The sequence below is a fragment of the Oryza sativa genome, chromosome 9, assembly GCF_034140825.1.
Source record: "Oryza sativa Japonica Group chromosome 9, ASM3414082v1".
NCBI classification, from domain to species: Eukaryota; Viridiplantae; Streptophyta; class Magnoliopsida; order Poales; family Poaceae; genus Oryza; species Oryza sativa.
The window spans coordinates 17,924,605-17,947,968 of record NC_089043.1 but is presented as its reverse complement, the minus strand read 5'-3'; the positions used below and the strand labels follow the sequence as shown (position 1 = coordinate 17,947,968).

The window sequence follows — 23,364 nt, the reverse complement described above, 5'->3', positions numbered from 1 at the left end:
CAAATTCATGCATGCCACACCACAGTAGCACCTCGCATGCTCACCAAACTGTAGCCGCTTGTTGCCAAAGTCTATCTGCCACCGTCGCCACTTGATCCTCCCTAGGTTTTGGGGTAGGGAAAGGGGTAAGAACGAGCACACGATTGGGGCTAGGGAAAGTGATGTATTAATCGGGGGGTACAATTGGTCTTTTTTTAATTTTTCAATCATTTTATCTATTCATTTCTAATTCTTTAACTCATTAGTTCTAGGCTCAGCTAACTGTCGTCCAAAGCTAGGACAAACCGGAGCTTCGTTTAAAAGGGGGGCAAAATTACTTTGAAAAACAAGGGTGTAATCAGAAATTCAACTCAAAACATGGGCAAGAACACAATCGTCCTTGGAATAATGGCTGGAGTCATGAGCTTGCCAACGACATGTTCTCTCATCTCCTACAGGAGAGGTGAAGCGGGCTGAGCTACCCATGAAGGTGCTAGAGAGGGAGCCCAAGGAGGTGATCGATCAAAGCGTCCTATGTTGGGGAAGCATACTTAGTCTTTGGTCCACTTATGTGGCTTGTTTTCTTTGCCTAGCCAAACAGAAATAATTCCATTTGCTTTGTTCCTAGTCATTGGATTTAGGCGAGGCATTGGATTAGAGTGCCTGACTAAGCTGCACACACCATATGTAAGAGCATGGGCATTATAAAAAATGGTTGGGCCATCTCCTCGAATCTGGGGCTTGGGTGAAATACAAATTGGGGCCCTTAGATCTTTGATTCACTGTCATAACTCTCAACACTACAGTGTAACAACGTGTCGCCGTGAGCCGTTGAGGACAAGGAAGAGAAGGCGAGGCAACCACTCGACGCTCAACCACGACACTCGTGGCTTGCTCATCGACTACTCTCTCGTCTTGTCGTTTCACAAACTTAGGAGTAGGAATAATTGTCTCATTGTCGTCACGTTGCTTGGCCTCGGCAAACCGCTCGAGACATGACTCTCAAACATGGAATTGGGAATGACAGCTTCAGCGCGCAACGCTACCTCGGTACCATCGTATTGGTCTCGCCTCTCGTGTCTCGCTTCTTGTGCTTGTGAGCCATGATGCTTGGACTGAATTTGGGATGGACATGACACACCATGCACCCCTATGGATGTTGTGCCCGATTGTTTACTCTTTTCTCGATTCCACATTGCGCCATTGTTGCTGAGGTGTGTAATGGCTAATGGGTCGGCTGCCCTCTCCTACGTATGAACATGCCCAACAGCCTCCCGTCTTGGTTCCTAAGAGTTCTGTTTTTTTAAAAAAAAATGACCCAACATTAACCCTAATAAGGAAAACCAAAATCCTGATTCCGCTTCTCTGAAGTCCTCTGTCTCCACAGGTAGGCCCCTACGCTCGCTTCCAATCTTTCTCCCGTAGCAATTCGTGGCGCGCGGTCTTGTATAGAGGGGCCATGTGGAGCGGCGAGAGTGATCACGTATGTAGCGAGAGAAACATATTAACATTGATTTCTATTGGTAGTTTAGTATGGGGCTCTTATTTTTGTTTTAGGAAGTTAATTTTAGACAATCTCTTGGAGGGATAAATATTGTCACAAGTCAAATTTTGTTTAGTATTCCTATAAGCAAAATCTTGGGGATGGACTTTAGCTAACCTCTTGGTGATGCTCTAAGGGGCCCTATGCGGACGCCACGCCAAGGTCGCATGTCTGATCAACCGCTATAGAAAATGGAATGAGCAAATTTTCTTTTGAAAATAGATGCTTTGCCTATTTAAAAACGGATCTTTCGACAAAAAAAATTGGCGAGCAAAACTTATGGGGTATTTTTTAGTGTTAGATATGCTGTCAGTGTTGCGCGCAAAATGTACCCCGGGTTGTCCTCCGCCGCCATTGCCGCGCCAACCGGAGACGGAGGAGACAGGAGGGGCACAAGCGGCGGCAACAGAGCAGAACGAGGAAGAAGAGAAAGAAAGAAAGAGAAGATATGTGAGATTGACAAGTGGGCCCATGGGCAAACTTGTCTTTAACCAATGTTTATGTCTCCGTTTCGACCAGAAATAATAAAATAATGGGAGGGGTGTCTAGCAGCAAGTAGGCAACTCTCACACTGTACTATACTCTCCAGCTCCACCGGCGGCGGTATCCTGCGCAGCGGCTCTTCCAGCGCTGCAACCGACGACGGCCTACGGCACGAGCTGTTAAGCTCATCGGAGTTTGTCCGGCTAGAAGAGAGGAGAGAGGAGGGAAGGAAGAAGGGGCAATTTGGTAAAAGAAAAGAGAAAAATGTTATGAAATAGGAGGGGTGTCTTAGAAAAGAGACTTACGGGACTTACATTTGCATGTATTCAGTGACTGAACCATGCGTTAAGAGTGTATGCGTATATTATATATACATGCTAGTTTCGTATATGCTGTGTATATGGTAGGGCACATCACTTCGCCGGCCCACGCCTCCAACGACGCCGGGACGCTCCTGCCGTCCACGCCGTGCCGCCCAGCCTTTCCAGCAACTGCTACCGACGTCCCCTCTGAACTTTGCCGAGACTGCAGTCCTCCTCGTACAATCCAGCGCCGCGGCCGACGACCGCGCAAGCTCGTCGGAATTCATCGGCTGTAGGATAAGATATATGGGGGAGGAAGAAGGGGATGAAGGTAGAACAAAGGGGTGTTTTGGTCCTAAATGATTAGAAAATGGTGTGGAATGGTAAATAGTCGCATATCTCAAATACTCGTAAAATTATAACAGCATGATATCGAATAAGCGAATAGTAATGGTATATTTCTAAACCGTGAAATTTACAATGGCATGGATCCAATTAACCCTTTATTTTAAGTGTCATGTAACAAATTTTGCCTAATTCAATATACAAACCCTTCTTTTTAAAAAATTTCTTCAGAAAATGAGGAATTAGAATCATCTCTCTTTTTCTCAAGATCGAAGAACCATGCTCTTAATTGAGTGCACGCTTACATTACACTTGTCACTACGAAATAGAGCAATTTGACATAACTATTGGTTTTATACACCATCACTGGAAAAATAATAAAGAGAACACAGCATATCTAAGCAAGACAACATCAAAATGCAGGCATCAATATTTGAGCTGCCACATTAACATCTGCACCAGGATTGAGGGCCGTAGTTGTTCCTCGTTCCATGTTGTGCACATATAATCCTTTGTCACCACGCATTAAAAAATAAATGCAGTTTCCATCCAGATAAACTTCTTTTGCATTAACCGATACTCCAGAGTTCTTAATGGTATTAACTACAAATGCTCTGTCCTCAAGTGTGTCCATCTTCACCCAAGCTCTTCTTGTTATGTCCAGCTTGTGAACATCGATCTCCACTGTTTTTTGAGAACATGTCATTGGATGGTAAAAGAACAAGATGAACAAATCTCCGCTTGATTCTAACAAACAGATTTCCGCAAAGTGATACACTATATTATGTGCTGATTTAATAGGAATAATATCAAATGTTGGATAAGGGAAGAATTCTAGTGTCACAATACGATCACCAAATGTCGTGTAGAACTTTCCCCCCACTGCAGTGAGAAGGGACATAGATTTAATAACAGTGAAACGGTGATGATGAAACCTCCTAGCATGGTACTTATGCATAGACCACTGGGTTCCTCCAATATGACAATACCAAATTATTGTGTCATGAAGGCTTAGTACGAGCACGATGCAGTTTGGATCAGTGGGACTATGCGATAACAAACACCTCGTGTAATTCTTTCTGAGGAATCTATCTTGATCGAAGGGTAGGCTAATTCTCTGAGACGTAGATGGGTTCCACAAAAAGATCTCATGTGAGTCACGGTGCAGCATGAGCAACCAACCTTGCGGTGTTATCCAATAAAAGTGGTCTTTCAAATCATCTGGCTTGTCGTAAGCTACCAATTGTTTGCTAGAGATGTTGTAAAGGACCAAAGTGTCATTTACCTCCTTAGCCTCATCAGTAGTGTTATCATCATCATCACCACTTACATCAATTTTGTTATCCTCACTTATTCCATCATCATCAGTTTCCTCTGTAGATTCATCCTCATCACTTGTCTCACTAAACTCGTCTTCGTCGCTCACATCGTCATCATCACCACTTTTCTCATTGTCCTCGTCGTCGCTTTCTTCCAGAGGCATATAATAGTTGTAATGAAACCATAACATTGGAGCTAATTTAGGATCCAATAAAGTTGATTGTTCGTTTTCTTTAATCCCGATCTGCATACTCAAGCTGCATACAGAAATGAGTACTCTAAAGAAATTGAAATTTACTCAAATGTGTCGACGATGCTGTGTACAATGAGGTGGTTCTATAATTTCTGAACTCTAAGCGTTAGAGCTAGCTATATGGAGATAGTAATAATTAAATAGCAAGAAAAAGGACATATATATATATATATATATATATATATATATATATATATATATATATATATATATATATATATATATATATATATATATATATATATATCACCGTACCGTCACACTGTGAAGCATTATTATATATAGCAAAAGAGAGAGAAAGACACATTTATGTCTCCGTTTTATATTAAAAAAAAGAGAGAGAAAAACATGTAAGGAAAAATATCTATAACAGTTTCATATACAATAGTCTAGTTGGCATCACATGATAATGCTCCATCCGTTCCAAAATATAAGGTACAACCACTCTTAACCTAAAGAGAAAAACAATTATTATCATCTTTTAGTTTGGATCACCCTAATAAATGTAATGTATACATCCAATAAAATTAGAGATCTTGAGAGTGGATGATTTAAAAAAGTAATAATTTAATGAAGAAGATGTACTAATTAATTGTATAAATGCATGCATGCCTTATGTATTATGGAATATTAAAAAAAATATAGTTGTGCCTTGTATTATGGAACGGAGGGAGTAACTGATAGTATTAATTAAATTAAATTTCCTGTTGCAAAAAGAACATTGTAATAATAACATGCTCTAGAACGTACCTTTATGCGTTCCTTTAGATTGCCGATCAACACGGCTGCAGCCGCCAACAGGTAATTAACCAGGCGCACTGTTCTTCCGTTCCTATAAGTTGCCGATTAATTGCACGGCTGGATCGTATATCTCGATCTGGATATATACATGCTCGTATAAATACCCGTGAGAGGCCGTACGTGATGCACTGGATCTGCGAATCTAATCCACCTCGGATTAATTCCCGCGATCCACTCGTACACGGTATCGGTATTCGCACGCACGCGGCTCGAGTCGTATCCGATCCGGAGACCGAGCCCGACGTACGCGAGGACCAGCCGCGCCACACGGTCGCATGACGTACATACTCCGCTACAGCCTTAGGCTTTAAAACGTGACATGCACGTACGGCCTGGTACACGAATCCCACACCGATCAATCGATCGATCCAGATCAGGTAGCTCGCTCGACGCGCGCGATGGAGGAACGGGACTGGTCGTCCCTCCCGCTCGACGTGCTCGCCGCGATCCTGGAGCGCCTGCGGTGGTCGAGCCACCCGAGCGTCGCGCTGACGTGCCGGCACTGGCGCTCCGCCCCGTGCCGCCCTTCTACCCGGCGTGGATCACCCCGCTCCTGCTCAGCACCGCCCGCGTCGGCGCCGCGAACCTCCGCTACTACAGCCCCTACTACCACAAGAGCTTCGAGGTCGGGGACGACGAAGGCGGCAGCCCCGCTCTTGGCGGCGTCGCCCGTGGCGCCAGGATCTGCTGCGCCTCCGCCGGGCGACACCTCGCGCTCGGCATGTCGGGCGCGGTACTCGATGCCGATCTTGTAACCGGCGTCGTTCGTAAGGTTCCGCACGCGCATAAGGACATGTTCGACTTTATCATCTACAGCGACGACGCGCATAGAATGTTTGGGATCAACGCGGTTCTCCCGCTCAGCGTTGCCTATGTCAACCAAAACAACGACGGCGATTGGGAGGACTGGACGTTGACAGAGTTCGACCCCACTAGGCCATGGCTAAGGGCGTCACCTATCACCAACCCTGTCATACATAGGGGCTTGATATATCTTCTGGACGAACAAGGGAGGTTGGCCGTGTATGACCCATGCAAGCATGAGGAGGGATTTGAGATTCTTGATAAGCCCATGAGCTTTGGAATATTTAAACATTATGACAGCCACAACATCTACATGTTTGAGTCTGACCAGGACGAACTGATGGTCGTCCTCGTTGGGCAACGAGGTGCACCGGTTCATGTTGTCAAGCTTAATGAGAATACAATGGAGTGGGATAAGGTGGATAGTTTGCAGGGGAGGGCGTTGTTCACCGGCACGCATGCATCGATGATGAAGAAAATCGAGCTGGAGTGGATGCAGAATCGGAAAGTCCTTTTAGCACCTAGGTGCTGCGGCACCTAGACTACCATCCACACGATTGCTCGAAGATTCGTGCTCACCTTTACTGTATCAGTTAGTGTATGTATAGGTTAGCAGCGTATTTCTTTTTTTTTTAGCGCGCGCTTCAAATATAGCTGGGCCCACCGTAAGATTCGTGCACACCTTTAGAGGAGGGAGAGGAGTTTGGGACCATTGTGTGTACGAAGTACGATGCCTCATTTTTTCTCGTCCAAATATCTGTTCGATACATTCCCTATCTTTTTCCATCTCTCTCCATCGTCGGAGAGCCACCGTCACCATCTCCAGCCATCGCCGCCGGTCGCCAGCCGCCCCGCGCGGCGCTGCCCGCATCTTACTTAAAGTAGCTAGCCCGCCTCCCCGCCACCTGCATCCCCGTTGCATCTCCCGGCGGCCGAACCGGCGCTCCGTCCATCTCGCTGATTCTCTGGCCGAAGAATGTTCACAAACTGATGAACGCCCTTCTCTCCTTGTTCTCGTGATGCTCTCCTTTTTTTTTCCTCGACTCCCTGCATTCCATGTGTTTGTTTGTTCTTGTGTTTAGACTTTAGAGATGGAGAGAGAAAAAACAATTAAGATAACTGTCATGGATTTCTTTTTCTCTTTTTTAAGTCCGAATTATCATCATCATGGATTTCATTCATGAGTTCCTTGTTTCAAGTGGCTCTTGTGATAAAAACACTGGTGAACACTCATGAAGCGATAAGCATGTTCTGAACTTTTTTATCTAGATCTTCTAAGATCTTGTTCATGTTTATTTGGAATATACATGCAAGTTTCCATTGGATCAAGATGAGACAAGGAATGTTCTTTTTCGTTCCCCTCTTTGTCTCATGTGGTCAGATAATTAAAAGTTCAGTTCTTGTGGCATCACTGTTTCCCCATGAATTTTTTTTCACAGCTGCTTCCGATATGTGTTTTTTTTTTTCCTGTTTTGCTTCTTCATTGTTTTTTCGAGTAATGAGTGCTCAGATCAATAATCCATAAGCTTGGATGCTTCTTATTTAATCCAATTAGGCAGATTTTAAAAGCTAAGAATCATGAATTGTACAAACCGAAGTCATTTCGAGCACAGCAAATCCATCATCTCCCTCTACTCAAACCAGCAAAAACAACTTTTGATGCATTTTCATATGCAACTTTTGAGTTTTTGAATAAACCAAGACATGTGAAGCACTTGTTTTGGTAAGCCTTTGAACAACTTTCAACTGTCCACATCTGTTGTTTCCTATCCCCGAATAAAATGTACCTCACTCGTAGAAATGTTTTTTACACGCAAGTGCCTTTACGGCAGCCGCAGTGTGTCCAACGCACTTTACAAAAGTACGGACTACGGAGTAGCACTACCTCGCTTACGAAGTAAAAAAAAAAGAAAAAGAAAAAAAGGTTTACTATGTGCTGGCCCTCAAGAGCTATGCAAGTAAGCAACAATAGCTGTTTGCAATTGCTATCCGTGCATCATATAACTGTCTTTGCTAATACAAAGGACACGGCACACCTGATAGGGACAATACCTGAATTTCCTTATTATGCTCTTATGCACTTTACCTAGTTTAAGTTTTATTACCGGTAATTATGCTATTAATAGACATTGTGCATGTTGTCAGTTTGGTTGCTTATTTCTTATCTTTGCCACACAGTAATGTCGCTTGATATAATGCATATAATTTAAACTGTTTTTTTCAGTTTAGCTGTTGCGTTCCCTCCCCTATTTCTCTTCCCCTCTCGCTCTCTGATGTTTTTGTTATAGAAAAAAAGTAGAAAGCAAGAGATAGATGTGGTGATCACTGCTCACCACAGGATTTTCTGTTGGCCTGTTTTTTCCCTCTAAAAACAAGATCAGAGTGCAGTCTTCTTCTCCACGAATAGGGTGGACAAACATTCAAAATGAATTTGTTTCGTTTTGAAACAAAATCAGTGCAATGCTCCCCTTGCCTCTTTTTTCATCTTTCAATTGAATTTGTCCCCCCTCTTAGGTGAATGAAATTCATGTGTTGCAATGAAAATTTCACAAAATTGGAGTCACTATGAACACAATGCACAAAGTTGCTATTAGTGGAATTTCCTTTACAAGCATGATTGTTTTTTTATCCAAAAAGAGAGAACAAATCCAATTTTCCTCAGTGCTTCCTTCGGCTCCATGAATTCTGTTTTTAAGAAATGCAACAAAGTTCAAAGGGGAAAATCATCCTGGAGACATGGATTGTACCGAGAACATCGACACTTTTAAGTTGCAAATTGACAGTTACAAAGTTGAGCGAATTGTTTGTCCAGAAAAATCACTCGATATACAACGAAGTTCAAATCCAAGAGAAAAAGAATAACACTGAAATCCATGAGAATAATCTGTCTGCTCAAATTAGCAACAACGCAAGCCCAAAAACATCACCATGAAAAATCTCTGTCTTTCGTTCTCTGCGTCAGATAAACAACTGCATCTTAGGAAAAAAAAAACATGGATCCTTCTCTCTCCTCCATCTCTAAACTCTAAGCACAAGAAAAGAAGAAACTGTGCAGTTTGAGATCTGGCGATACAATGCATCCGAACTAGAATGAACTGTGCGGAGGGACAAATTAGAACATTGAACCGATCTGAAAGTTCTGAACACACACCCAACAAAGGAATACATAAACACAGACAAAAAAAAAATCAAACTTTAACACACAAGAACACAGATTTGCACAAATGCACGGTTTAAAAAAAAAACAGATTTGCACAAATGCTGCAATAAGCGCATGCATCTGTTGCTTGAGTGGATGAAAAAAGACAGCGCAGACAGAAGGGCGACAGGACACACAATTGCCTACCTCCCTGCAACGCCATTAGACAAGCACAACGTCGGGAAGGGAAAAAACTGATGGAGAAAGCAAAGTTTTGCTGCACGAAGCTTTGTTCAGGAAACGGGGGAAACAAGAGCTCTGCTGCTGCTTCTTCTTCATTCTTTTTCTTCTTCCATTTGTGTCTGTCCCCTCTCGTCTTCTTCTTGTGTCCTCTCTCTCCGTCCTCCACCGCCTCCTCCGCCTCCTCGCCTCCCGCGGCGTCTTCTCCGAGCACACCTCCTCCTCCCCGCGCCGCTTCTCGCTCACCACCGTCAGCCGCACCCTCGTCCCGGCCGGCGGGGGCTCCTCCGCCGCGTCCTACGCCGACTACGTGCTGCAGCACCACCAGGACGAGCTCGTCCGCGCCTGGTCCCTCCTCCACGAGGCCGTCCTCGACCCCGCCGGCTCCGAGCCCTTCGCCCGCGCCAACGCCGGCGCCCTCACCTGCGAGCCGGTGGTGCCGGACACGACGGACGGCAGCACGAGGACGAGGGCGCTGCTGGAGAATGACATCTTCGTCATGGCCACCTACCGGACTCAGGGCAGGGAGCGCTCCGAGGAGGAGTTCCGGCCGCGGACGGCGTGTTCTCGAACACACCGACGAGGTGTGTGGTCGGTAATAATTGGGAGGGGCAATAATATCTACTCGTACTATCAAAAAGGCTGGGAGGCGGGACCACGCGTCGTAAAAGTAGTTCTTCTGTACCCCGTATAAGAGCAAGTTCAATAGTATAGCCAACTACTAGCTCCAATTCATCTATAGCCAATCTTATAGCTCATTCATACAATAGGTACATACTACACTATTAATATCTGGTCCCACCTATCATTCACACACTGTGTCTTGGAGTCCGTGCTACAGCTGGCTACAAATCTGTAGCCCACTGCCCTTCTCTCTCCTCGTTTATCTTCTTAAAATATGTTTACAGCTGGCTTATAGACTGCTATTGTACCTGCTCTAATGTCTGGTAGATACGGTCACCGCAATATACAGGGAAAACACTTTACATACAGCACCAATCATGGGATCCATCCGACGGCATGCAGCCTAGGTGCTGCAGCACCTAGGTGTAGAAAAACCACCTCCGATGCAGAATAGGGTGTTTCTCCCGATGTTCTATAAGTGGCCCGAAACCGTCCACGTTGATCTTGTTTCTTGTGATGGTGAATTAGCTTTCGTACCAAAATCATCGTCCAACACCGATTATTCCAAAGCGAAGAACGGTGGCGAAAATTCTGTAGACATGTGGTCGTACAAATTGGGACAGCAAGAAGCAGCGAGAGAATTTTGGGGAGCTGAGAAAGTGGACTACAGTATATGGATTGACCTTCACTAATCAATTTCGTTATATTGGTACTCCCAATTGACCAGCATTCGAATAATGCATGCATGTATGTACGGCCATCTTTTATCACATCAGGGTGTAGCGATTGCTGGCTCTGATTGTCTTGGCACTGGAACGGTTTTAGGATGCCCGTGAAGTACCCATAGTGCCTATAAATAGTGATAGCGCTAATCACACCACGAGACAAGGTGGTTATCTCGATTGGGTACTCACATGCTACCTATACGTCATGCCTCAATCGTGGAAACGGTAGCTAGTAGTAGTATACGCACGTGCAGCGCAGCCGCCTCGCCTCACTCTCTGAAGCACCGACACCTATAGCCTACAGTTAGACGCGGCACGCCGCGGCTTACGGTGACGGCCAGGCGGCCGGAGCACGTGCGGTGACCACTGTGCGTATACTTCCCACACAAGCCTTGTTTAGATGGCAACATATCAGGTGAACACAAAGCAAATCGTGCACACATGCACAAACTCCATCTCAACCATCTGATCCGTTATGTGCGCTCAGGATGGCTCCCACCGCGCACTTACGTGAAGTTTCGCGAAAAGCCCCTTTGCACACGGGAATACGTTTTGCAAACAACCCCCCGTTGTCTTCCCCGATGCCGTCGTCCACTCGCGAGTCGGCAACGCTTCGGCTCCCGTCCGCCTGCCGCCGAAGCCGCCCCGCCGCCCGCTGCTGAAACTGAGTCGCCGCCGCAACCATCCGATGCTGAGTCGCTGCTGTTGAAGTCGAGCCAAGCGCCACCTCCGTCCGCCGCCAAAGATGAGTCATCTCAACGCCTCCGTACGCGCCATGGAAGACAGTCGTCTGCCCCCATTCACTTCCACAGACAAGTAGCATCACCTTTCAGTAATGTTGTCTCCACTCAGCAGCTGAACCTGTTTTTGAGGCTGTAATGCACGACTATGGTTTGCATATTTGTGATTTGAGTTTGGTTTAATCAATAAGCTTAATTTGCATGACAACTGAAGTGCAACCTTAAGTATGAGAAGATGCGTATTGACACGATTACACGAACCTATTGATCGAGTCCCCCCGTGAGAGGAGTGGCCGAGCGTGGCGGCGACCTCAAATCCCTTGAGGGGACTCGATACATCGAACTAAGCCGCCGCTATCGCCATCGATTCCGGTCACCGCTGCTTGCAACAAGACAACCTATAACTTCGCCGTAAGCTCCTCTTCGTTTTCTCTTTTGATCGCAACCCAGCCGAGACGCCGTTCGACGCCGCAAACCTCAATGCCGTGCCGCTGCTCTGCTCCCAGTCGCCTACAGACTGACATGTGGGCCTATGTTCATATGCGAGTACAGACCCAGCTTAGCGAATGCTTAAATCATGTAATGTTTTAAACGTAAAATGTGTTAGACTTACATGTGGGGTCATGGATTTGAATGTAAAAATGTTAACACTTGTGGACTATTAGGGCATTAGCAGTGCGTCACTTGTATTTGTCGTTCCTCGTGGGCCACGTAGACCAGAAACGCCTTAAGGGCCTGTTCACTTTGATGCAAAAAAAACCATACCAAATTTTGGTAAAGTTGCAAAAAAAATAGCTACATTTAGTTTGCTGCCAAATTTTGGAAACTATATAAGAAATCCTGCCAAAATTTGGCATAGTTGCTAAAATTTGATAAGGTTTTTTTTGGCATCAAAGTGAACAGGCACTAAGCTACATGTTCCACAATGCAAATTGCTTGTACCACTGGTGCCATCTTTTTTACTACTTTTCAACTCTCCCTCTCTCCTCTCTTTTTTTATTCCCACCGGAGGAAAGCCTTATCTCTCTCCTCCATTTTCTTCCCCCACCAGAGGAACCGAGGCTGCCGGGCGACGGAGCCGGCAGGCGGCGCGAGGCGCCAGCGGCAGATCGAGGGCGGCACGTGGCGCGAGCGACGCCGAAGCCGGGCGGCCCTAGCGGCGACAGCGCCAGCGGCAAATCGAGAGCGGTGCGCTAAGCTTTCTCTATCCTTATTGTTTCTTTCTCTCTCTTTCTTTCTTTGTCTTTCCTCTGCTCAGGAGCGCCCGAGGGAGAGGGAGCCGACGGCCGGGCTCGGCAGCGCGGCTAGCACTAGGCGACGGCACGTGGCTCGTGTGACCAAGGCGGCGGTGGGCGGCCATGGGGAGAGTCGTGTGGGGGTGGTGGCGTGGCGCCTCGGCGACGCATGGCTTGGGCCTGGGCGGCGGCTGGGCGCGACCGAGGTGGACGCGGCACGGTGGCGGAGCGAGCACTGGGCAACAGTAGGGAGGAGCCCGGGGGCGTCGCGCCAGGCAGGAGTAGGTCGGGGGCGCCGGTGGCTCATTGAGGCGCGAAGGATCCGCCGGCGTTGGAGATGGGAAGGGCGGATCTGGCGCCCCCTTCCTCTTCCCCGCAGGCCACAGATCCCGTCGCCTCTCCGTCCCCCACGCGCCTAGAATGATCCGGTGCCCGCTCCCACTACCGCGTGGATCCCGGCCACCGCCTATCTGCCCCTCACGCATGTGGATCCGGCGCCGGCGCCCCCTCCCACCGACAATGTGGCCGCACAAGTCAGCCTGGTGGTCTGGTGGGAACTGACACCACGGTTGCATTCTTTTTAATATGGTATAGTTATAATGTAATTACTCCTTCCGTTCCATAATGTAATACCGTATTTCTAGATTCATTACACTATAATATGTCATATCCATCCAAAATCTCTTATATTATGGGATGGAGAGAGTATATTATAGCATACTATAGCTGCTTCTAAATATTCTATGAGGGATTTTCTAGTTAAAAAAAACTATAGATACAAAATTCCCTTTCGGATAGAAGGAAGAATAAAAAAGATTACGATGAAGCTCTCGTTCTCCATTCAAAGATAAGGGCATGTATAATGGTAGCCACAAGCAACAGTGGTCTCAACCAACTACGTAAGATAGAACCATACAAAGATTACACTACCTAGAGTGGAAACCACTCTAAAATGTATTTTACATTTCAGCCCCTAACTATTTATATGTCAGCCCTTGTAGTGTATTTTATTATCAAACCTATTAAAACTTTATATTTTGATCCCTATAACAACTAAAAGAAGTATATATGCACCCCTAAACACCATGTGGACCCACTGTCAGCCTCTCCCCATCCTTTTTTTACTCTCTCTCTCGAGTCTTCTCGTATTCTCCACAGATTTTTATTCTCTCTCCGAGCCTTATCGTCTTCTCCGCCGAAACCATCGGCACTCCTTCTTCTCCCAATCCACCTGCCGACGAGACCCCTTCCCTACCCAGCGAAGTCGCCGGCGAGACCCGTTCCCCTCCCAGTCCCTCACACCGCCGCGAGCTTCCCATCTCCCCCGCGTCTCCTCCGGCCTCTCTCCCGCGTCTTCTCTGCAAGCTGCGATGCACGGAGCCCCATGGCGGCAGCGGCGGTTTTGGCCGCCGGCTTCTTCCATCTCCCCCCTCTTCCCGCTGCGGCTGAGAGACCACCGGCGGCGGCGGATCCCCTCCCACCCCCCATGTCGCGACGGTGAGGGGCCACCGGCGGCAGGGAGGAGTTCTCACTGGATCCGGGTGCGGGCTCGCTGGATCCGGGCGCGGGCTCACCTGATCCGAGCGCGGGCTTGCCGGATCGGGCGGCAGGGGGCACAACGACGGCGGTTCCTCTCCTCCCTTCTTCGCGACCGTCGGTGGCGGGGAGTAGCGGTGGCGATGGATCTGGGGACCGGTCGAGGCGACGCACAGGGCTCCGGCTCCGCCAACGCGTGACCTCGTGCCGTGGCTTCACCCTCCCCAAGCCAGGCGCGGCGCTTTGTATGGTTCTTCTGCAAGCGCGGAATTGGCCTGCAAAGCCACGGTCCCCACTACCACGGATGAGCGTATCAGATGTGTAGGTTTGAGACTACAAGCTAGGGTCAACGTTGTACATGGCCTAAAAAGAAGAGAAGACTACCGCATAAAAGTACGATATATGAGTATATATATACGACGCATGTTGGATGTAAGTAAAATATAAACAATTTATGACGTGTAAAAAGCTAGTAAAAAAGTTTCTGAAACATCTCGTCATCTCACAAGAGAAGGGAAAGGAAAGTATCTGGAATTATCATTTTTTTCTCGGTAATTTTGTGATTGGTCTACTCCTACAAAACGCGGTAATTTTCTCGAAGTACGAAGCACCAACACTGGATACGCGTCAGGTAGGTGACAGCTTTATTGGGTAGACCAGGCTCATGGACCGCGTCACCGATCCAACGCGGCCCACTCGCATCGATTCTGTACACCGCGTGCACCGGTGCATGGCGCAGTTGAGGCTCAGCAATAAATCGCAAAAGCCTGTGGCCACATCTTATCTTTTCCATCCTTTGCATCAGCGTCGTACGACTCTCTCGGCCTCCCCTTTCTTCCTTCCACCGCCCAAACCCTAGATCGGCGCCGCCGCCGCCACGCAGGGCCGGCCAGCACCGTGTGGGGGAGCGTCCGGCCGCCGCCGGGGTGCCTTGGAGATCGATCTCCTCGCCGCCGACGACAGCTTTTCTTCGCCGGATGCGTTCCGTGGCGGTTATCAGGACTCTTTTTCTCTCGAGATAGAGAGGAAAAGCTCCCTCTCGATCTGCTGTTGGATCGGAAGAACAGCAGAGAGAGAGAAAGCTTAGCGGGATGATGGTGCAGATCGCGTGGATCTGTCGCCGGGAGGTGACCTGGATCGGTGTCGTGCTCTCGCCGTGTGGGTGAGATTCACCGGCGCCGGTGCCTCGGATCCTCTTCGGCGGCGGCGTTGGGCCTCCGATGCGCGAAGACCTGGGGGTATATCTGCTTCGCTTCGCTTTTGATGTCGGGTGGAGGCGTGGTTATTTGATTCCTTCTTATGTTTTTTTTCTTATATATTATATACATATTTCCACTACAGGGATATCTTAGATCTTCCTGCTCTTCGGTGTTCGATCATGAGCTTTTTTTTTTTCTGCGAGCATCCATGATATAAGATATTTACAAAGTCAGTATAATTGCTGTCTGTCCGATCCGGATATAAGTATTGAATCTAATCACCATTCTGCAACGTTCTTGTAGCTCTGAGGTCATGAGGAGGACTTTATTTTGGGGAGAGGATTTGATGAGCATGGAGGATGTGCAGTGCTCCAAGTCGGAAAGCTTTTTTTTTTACCATTACTGCTGCCGAGGAAGCTCAATCTCTGTCGGGATGGTAATTACGGAAGGGGTTATCTTAGTATGGTGTGGTTTATGAAATTCAGAGATCGGTTATCTTATTATGGTGTGGTTTATAAAGTCAGAGATCCATAATTTCGTCGCTTCAGGAGGATAAAGGAACACACATCGTTTTGGGTGTCCGGTACCAAATATTGTTCATTTCACCCTCTGGGTTGTCTTTCAAAAGGTGTCAGAGTGATGGTTTTTTTTTTCCTTCTTCAATCACTGGTGATATATAGTTTTGCAAACTGAGCTAAAATGCACGGCCATTCCAATATTCCAATTGTTCTGTATTTATGTGGACTCACACGAGGATTTTGAAAGACTTCTACTATTGTGGATTAACACGAGGATTTTGAAAGATTGTTACTATGCGGATTCACATGAGGATTTTTAAAAGACCGTTCATTTTAGAGGTTGGAAAATGTTTTACGTTCATGTTCATCCGGCTTCCTCTTGATATGGCCGGTAACCACAATGGAGGTGAGTTATCTGTATCTACCTAAGTGATCACATCCTTATGTTTCTAATGATGGTACAGGTCATGTGCTGCCTCTAGATAAACGCAACTCGAATGGATGGATTTATTATTATTATTTTTTTGGAATGAATGGATTTATGAGTGCTGGTAATTACAATATTGTTTGCACGGTTATAAAATAAATGCACATGATCTTTTTTTCCTTTAATTTTGTTGAACGGGCCATCTAATTCTATGGTTTGCACGGTTAAACTATTTGGCACCGGAATGGTAGCTACATAAATAGCTTAATCTTGAGAAGTATTACGATTGGTCTACCGTATAGTATCATGGTAGTAATGCTTGATTAGCATCACGATTAGTATGCTATTAGGCTTCATCTTAAAAGGATCACGATTAATAACTCACTGCTTCTGTATGCTGGATCCTCCGCGATAAGGTTGGTCGATGTTAGGTTAATTGCTAAAAGTCTGGCAAGAGAGTTATTTGAGTTATTTTTTTGGTTTAGTGACTAAAAAGGTGGAATTGATGAAGTTAATTACCTTTTCCATGGGTCTACTCAAACTTAATTTTATTATAATCTTGCAAAAGCTTTATCTTGTCACATCAACTCTCTTAATTACGAACCTAGGTATTTTAGACTATGGGGACAGGTTCCGTCGTTAGGATTACTGAATTAGCCAATCTTATCCTGATCAATACTCCATTTCTATCCCCAAATCCGAACACGCCACAGGGACGTGTGAAAAAAATGGTATGTCAGCATACCTCCGGTCTTCTGTTGAACTGAGGAATTTCATAGAAACTGAACCACCTCAGTTAAAATTTCTGTAAAATTCGATAAACTGCCTTTAATGCCAAGTCTGATCTTTGGATAGTCATACTTCGGATGTCTTTTTAACCTCCAAAGTACAATGTAATTTTTTATCGTGTGGATGAACATGATCTAATTTTTTTTGGATGAATATCATTTATACGTCTTTGCTTAATTTGTCAGATCGTCCAATCATCGTGGAATCCCTGAGAGGTATGCAATGATAAGGTGTGTCTGCTATCTCATTTGAACTTTAATTAGATTGACGTATGTGCTTTTCTGCTAACATTGAGAGTATAAAAACCTAATAAATTTACATCACAAATACAAACAACTCTTATTGTAAAAGTTATATCAAGTGATCGCATTACTCTTGGTGAAGGTCTTGTATGCAACACATTGTCCACAAAGACCATGGTGCAGTTCGAGTTTTCATGCACAAAATGTAGACAACAACATAAACAATTGATAAGCATGATAATATTAATTCGTACTATTCTACATTTGATAATACACCACAAACAACTTTATCACATACTTACAAGATGATAAACTTGTTGTCTCATGGTATAGTAAACTTTTGCATGCAAAACAACCTTTTGATATGTCACAATAACTGAACATTTAGTACAGAACTAATAGATAAAATCACAAGTGTATCTCAGTGTGGGGACAAGAACAAAATTACCCCAAATAATATCTTTACCTTAATAAAATTGCCGCAAATAATACCTTAAATTGAACAAAATTGCCCCAAGAAATAGCTATGCTAGAGATATATAGCGTTTGTATGCAGTCAAATCACAGAACTTCATTTACATGAATAAGATTGTAAATCATGATAGCTATTCGAATAACGTCTCATTTCCCTTATACTAGAACGACTTTCAATTTTATCGTAGATAAAGAAAGAGCCATTTTATATTACAATAGTAAAAGTCTATGTAAAAGTCTCCATGCATGTAGTAACACTTATTCCTGGCATTTCGAGTATCATTTCTGTCCTACCTGCAATAATTAAACAAGTCACAAATTAATGGTTTGCATATTCAAATATTTAGCATGTAAGGAGCTATAGAAAACAGATAACATGTATTACGCAAAATCTACAATCAACCATAAACTGTAATTTTAATATAAAGAGAATGCAAAAAAATTCGTTTAAAGTGTTCCAGAAATTGGCCCTAAGCACGGGGTTAGCGCTATGATTTGACACAACTCAGCCTGTTAGGCGGGAGGGCCTGCCTAGCTGGTCCAAGGCAGTCAACATCGGTGCCTAGGCGGTATGGAGAAGATGGCATCAAGGCATTGCCGCAAGTGCCTAGGCGATATGGCGGATGACAATGCAACTAGGCGGTGGCCAGGTGTGATATAGAATCAGATCTTCGAGCTCACCTGCACCTGTGACCCAAATCAGAGGTGGCTAGGGAATCATTGAGCACACGGCAAGCTCACCTGCACCCGTGACCCAAATCAGAGGGAATCATTGAGCACACGGCAACTTGATCTGCGCCGGTGGGGTTCGCCTCTGCCCATATCTTCTCCCCGGAGGTCTGCACCTCCCTTCTCTTCGAGCATTAGCAGGCAGCAGCAGCAGTGATCAAAGGAATCCACAGTCGAGCAAGCAACATTGCTGACACTGGTGGATTGAGCAAGAGCATGTAAGCCCATTTCATTTTCTTGCGATGCTAATATGCTTGCTGCAGCGTCGAATTGCCTCAGTTGAATTAGTGCTCATAGAAGTTGTGGGCGTGCTGAAGTTTACATGCAAGTAACTTTTTTTCCAGGTGATTTCAAAGAAATATCAAGCTCGGCACTGGTCTGATCAGTCAAAACAACACATCTTTATTTCTGCATCAGAAATGGCTGCTGTATTCAAAGAATCCCAGTATGGTACATATTTGGAGGCCAATCTAAGTAGTTCGTGTGGTAATAAAGATTCTCCTCAGGTTCTTCCCAGGTAGAAATTTGCAATACCAAAATTTAGCCTTGTTAGGGCATGCTTTGCCAGAGAGCTTATTCTAATAAGCCGTAATTGTTTCCTCTACACTTTTAGAACATCCCAAGTACGTCGTGACTCTTGTTACTTCTAATAATTTATCAGAATAGTTAATTTTGTTAACTATGAGGAACATGCAGATTGAGTGAGTTTTACAATATATGGACTAGTCTTATCAAGTATGAAATAAAACAATATATATGTTGCGTTACTTCTGCCAGATTCTTGTCACCTGTAATTTGCACATACAGAATTTTATACTTGAATGGCTTTCATTTCATTTCACTTCTACCAAATTTGCTATGATTTGGTTGAAAAATATTATGTGAAGTCATGTTATCATTGTCTTCACTTGGGGTTTTGAGGAATGGATTGATTTTTTGCAGGTTGCTTTTGTTGGGATCATTACATCCACACTGTTTCTCCGGACAAGATTACATCCTGTTGATGAACAAAATGGGAATCTTTATCTGGCATGAATATTTCTCGACTTCCAGTGTTCTATAAACAGGGAGACAATTTCTTTCATCCTGCATGGGCTCTCACTTCCAAATTGGATACTAAGATTTCCATATTCCTTTATTGAAGCTGTTGTATGGTCATGTGTTGTATACTACACGGTAGGCTTTGCACCAATGGTTGACAGGTATACCCAGGACATGTACCCTTTTGATCAATATGCCTAACTAGCTACATCTTTTGTATTTGTTCATGTTGATCTAACATACCATGTGCAGATTCTTTTGTTTCATGTTGCTGTTATTCTCTATACATCAAATGGCATTGGGCCTTTTCAGGATAATGGGAGCTATTGCACGAGACATGACCATGGCAATGTAACCTTTTCAGCCACTCACCATGAAGTTCCACAATGTGAACTATTATGTCAATTTGCCAAAGGTGACTCACTCAAAAAATCTAGTACTCTTATTTATTGATCTTACATGTTACCTCAGCTAAAACTGTATTTTATTAAAAAGGAAATGCAAGCAAAAGTTATTCCTGAGAAAAGACTACAGTTGCTGTGTGAAGTGTGAGTACAACTCCATCACAAGTGTGAGTTCAACTGACAACTGAGCTCTCTGTATTGTCGACCCTAATTCCTTTCTCCCAACCACTAGGGCCAAAATTTTGTGAACACTCTACTGTAGATTGTTGAGCCAACTGGTGTGTTTACTACTCGAGTGTGATTTCTATTTATACATCATTTCACCTACATCAGTATTATTTTGCAGAGAATCCACTGAAGAGATATATTGTGCACAATCAGTAACTCGCAACTCCAATTGTGTTAAACTGCTAATCACAATTAACAACAACAAGCTAGATGGCTCTCGAGGCGTTACCTGTAGATCTAGATGCTCTCTGGTCGGGGCCTTCCTGTTGACCTACGGCTCGTTGGCGGCCTCCTTCGCTGCCTCCGCCGCCATTCGGCCGGCCGCCACCTCCTTCCGCTTGGCGAGGCATCTCTGCGTATGCTCGTTCTCCCTTGTGGTAGATCCTTTGTAGAATCTTCCGCAGGAGCACTGAAAGCTGTCCTCCGCAGCCTTCTGCCCTGCCTTGTCCTTGCGGTCGCTGGCGGCCTGCGCCTTCCACGCTCTGGTGGTCTTCGCCATCGGAGCCGGAGGGGGACGGGGTCGTCGGCGGTGGCGGTGGCGGCGGAAGATTAGAGCTTAGGGAGGGGACAGGAGGAGGAGGCGGCGGCGGAAGGGAGGGCAGTGGACAGGGGACGCGAGATCGCTTCGTTGTTTTGTGGGCCGGCAGTACTAGGCCTGCTAATGGGCTGACATATAACCTAAATCCAACCCACCCGAAGTTCACCACAGTTTTACGCCAGTCTATCTAAGGTCCCCTAACTATAATACCAGAAATGTAAAAAACATCAAAAAAAAAAAAAATCTCGAGACAGTATAGATGCCTAATTTTGCTGACATGCCATCCTAGTCAGAAAAAAAATAAATATGCGAGGTCACATGTAAGTGAGAGAATGGTGTGGGCCATGCATCTCTCATTTCGTTTCTTTCTTCTTTCTTTTCTTCTTCTCTTCTCGCCAGCGATCTTTTTTTTCTCCTCTCGTCTGCAGAGGGGGTAGCGGCAACGAGCGGCTGGAGCAGGCGGGCGAGCGCGCAGTTAGTGGAGCGGAGCGGAACGGAAAAGAAGAGAAAAAGATAAGAGGAAGAAAAAATAAAAGAGAAAAAAAAAGGGTGGGAAAAAGTGGAGGGATTGTTGGAGAAATTCATGAGGCTTCTTCTATTGGAGGAGGTAAATCGAATCACAAGATTTTTGTTGGTTTTTTGTGTGGCTTTGAAGCATATTAGGAGGTGATTTCTTGGGCTAGTTTTGCTCGATTTGAGCTAAATATATTGAAGGTTTTTGTGCACTTTTTTCCTACAATCTGCAGCTTTGTTTCCAAGGTAATGGGAACATGCAATAACTTTTCTGACCATGGGGTGGTTTGTTGTTGATTACTACCTCTGTTTCAGGTTATAAGATGTTTTAACTTTGGTCAAAGTCAAACTGCTTCAAGTTTGACTAAGTTTGTAGAAAAAATAATAACATTTTCAACTCAAGACAATGTTTTTATGAAAATATATTCAATTATTGATTCAATGAAACTAATTTGTTATTATAAATATTGCTATATTCATCTATAAACTTAGTCAAACTTTAAGCGGTTTGACTTTGACCAAAGTCAAAACATCTTATAACCTGAAATGGAGAGAGTAGATTTTTTTTTTCATAATTTTTGAAACAACAAGGTGGAACTATATTATTCTAAAACAAATATGCATTATAAGCTTAGCTAATTCTCCTTTATTATAGTTATATTGACGGTCGAAATTGGTCTATAACGGCCATCAACACCTAGCAACGGCTAGTCGATGTCACCATCCTTGGACGAGTTGTCATCTTCGCCCTGAAGTTCTCCTTGGCACCAATCTCAACATCCCATGCTTCGGCCCGTAGCCCGTAGGTGCTGTCACTGGCGTCCACCACCCTATTACCAGTTGTCCCCGAGCCGTCCCCACCCCCATCCCACCTCGCGGCCATGGCTGCGGCGGCAGCCACCACCACCTCATTGTGCCTCTTTCACCATTCACTTTGTTGTTTCCTTCATCTCACCGCTCACCACACCGTTCCCCATCGCCGAGGCCGCTCAGCTAGTATCTCACCACCGTGGATGCCTCACCTAATTTGGGAGGACATGCCAATAACATGGGAAATAGAGAGGGAGGAGACTGAGAATGTTATGTAGGGCCTATTTTTTGTTTTTCCACGCTAGCACGAGTACGGGACCAGGTCAATTTATCATGTTAGCGAAATCAACTATCTATACTACTTGAGGACCTAATTTAATCTTGTTTTGCATCTTAGTGGGGCTAAGATTTCTGATACTGCGGTTTAGGGATGCGATTCAAACTTGACAACAAGATGAGAGACCCAAAGTGAACCTATTTTTCCACGAATGCACACGTACGACGCGGTGATTGTGAACAAGGCCGCAGCACGCTCCTTGCCGTCGGCGTGGAGGGAAGAAGATGGATGATCGTGCAGCAGTGCGGCGCAACGATCTCACGGTCGTGACTTGTGACTCAGTACGGTCCAGTCCATTCTATTCAACACAAAGCCCAAACTTCCCTCCCTCCAAATTAAGCATTTTTTTTTACGATTGGTGAATGGTTATAATGTAATTACACTATGATTATACTGTAGTTATACTTGAAAAAAATTGGAGGGATTTTCTATCGCATGTTGGTTAGGTAGTCCCAAAAGTATTTATATTGTACCGTGCATCCACGTCGTTATTCACATATTATATTTTTACCATTGACATATACTTCCTCCGTTTCACAATATAAATCATTCTAGCATTTCTCACATTCATATTGATGTTAATGAATCTAGACATATATATCTATCTAGATTCATTAACATTAATATGAATGTGGGAAATGCTAGAATGACTTACATTGTGAAACGGAGGAAGTAGTATTTTTTGCGGCAACGTGTAGTTTTCATATAGTTTATTTATACATAAGGGTATATGCATGCGACGTCTTCCTTCTCATTCTTTGTTTGGGGGTAGTGGAAAGTATTTTGTTTTTACCATTGACATAAACTGAACCATTGGATACAATCTTTTGTTTTTATACACCCCCTGGTCATTGGGAAAAATAAAGAGAAAATTAATATAGGATCAAGATGCGGGCATCAATATTTGAGCTGCCACATCATCTACAAGATCTGTACTGGGATTGATTGCAGCAGTAGTTCCACGCTCCATACTGTAAACATATAGTCCTTTGTCTCTGTGCCTCGAAAAATAAATGCAGTTTTCCTGTAGGCAAGCTTCTTTTGCA

General features: G+C 44.9%; 1 protein-coding gene, 1 long non-coding RNA gene and 1 pseudogene across 6 annotated transcripts; 2 read left to right on the top strand and 1 right to left on the bottom strand.

Moving 5' to 3' along the window:
- Positions 1-2,941: 2,941 nt before the first annotated feature.
- On the bottom strand, positions 2,942-5,384 carry LOC107278914 (F-box/kelch-repeat protein At1g57790). The gene is made up of 2 exons (XM_026020533.2): positions 4,976-5,384; positions 2,942-4,229 (listed from the first exon to the last, which is right to left on the bottom strand). Exon 2 carries the CDS (start codon positions 4,220-4,222, stop codon positions 3,065-3,067), a length of 1,158 nt encoding a protein of 385 aa, XP_025876318.1. The 5' UTR covers positions 4,223-4,229; positions 4,976-5,384; the 3' UTR covers positions 2,942-3,064.
- A 40-nt stretch (positions 5,385-5,424) lies between these two features.
- Positions 5,425-10,525, top strand: LOC136351900 (uncharacterized; annotated as a pseudogene).
- Positions 10,526-12,296: 1,771 nt separating this feature from the next.
- Positions 12,297-22,839, top strand: LOC9268766 (uncharacterized). Of its 5 annotated transcripts, none has more exons than XR_010734848.1 (9): positions 14,852-15,307; positions 15,572-16,192; positions 17,188-17,232; positions 18,236-18,665; positions 18,792-18,964; positions 19,390-19,649; positions 19,741-19,903; positions 19,984-21,265; positions 22,410-22,839. It is a non-coding gene; the product is annotated as an uncharacterized lncRNA (long non-coding RNA). The 5 variants fall into 5 exon arrangements; XR_010734845.1 differs by having other exon boundaries at positions 18,228-18,665; XR_010734846.1 differs by lacking the exons at positions 14,852-15,307; positions 22,410-22,839 and adding an exon at positions 12,297-13,121 and having other exon boundaries at positions 18,228-18,665; positions 19,801-19,903; positions 19,984-20,219.
- Positions 22,840-23,364: the final 525 nt, after the last annotated feature.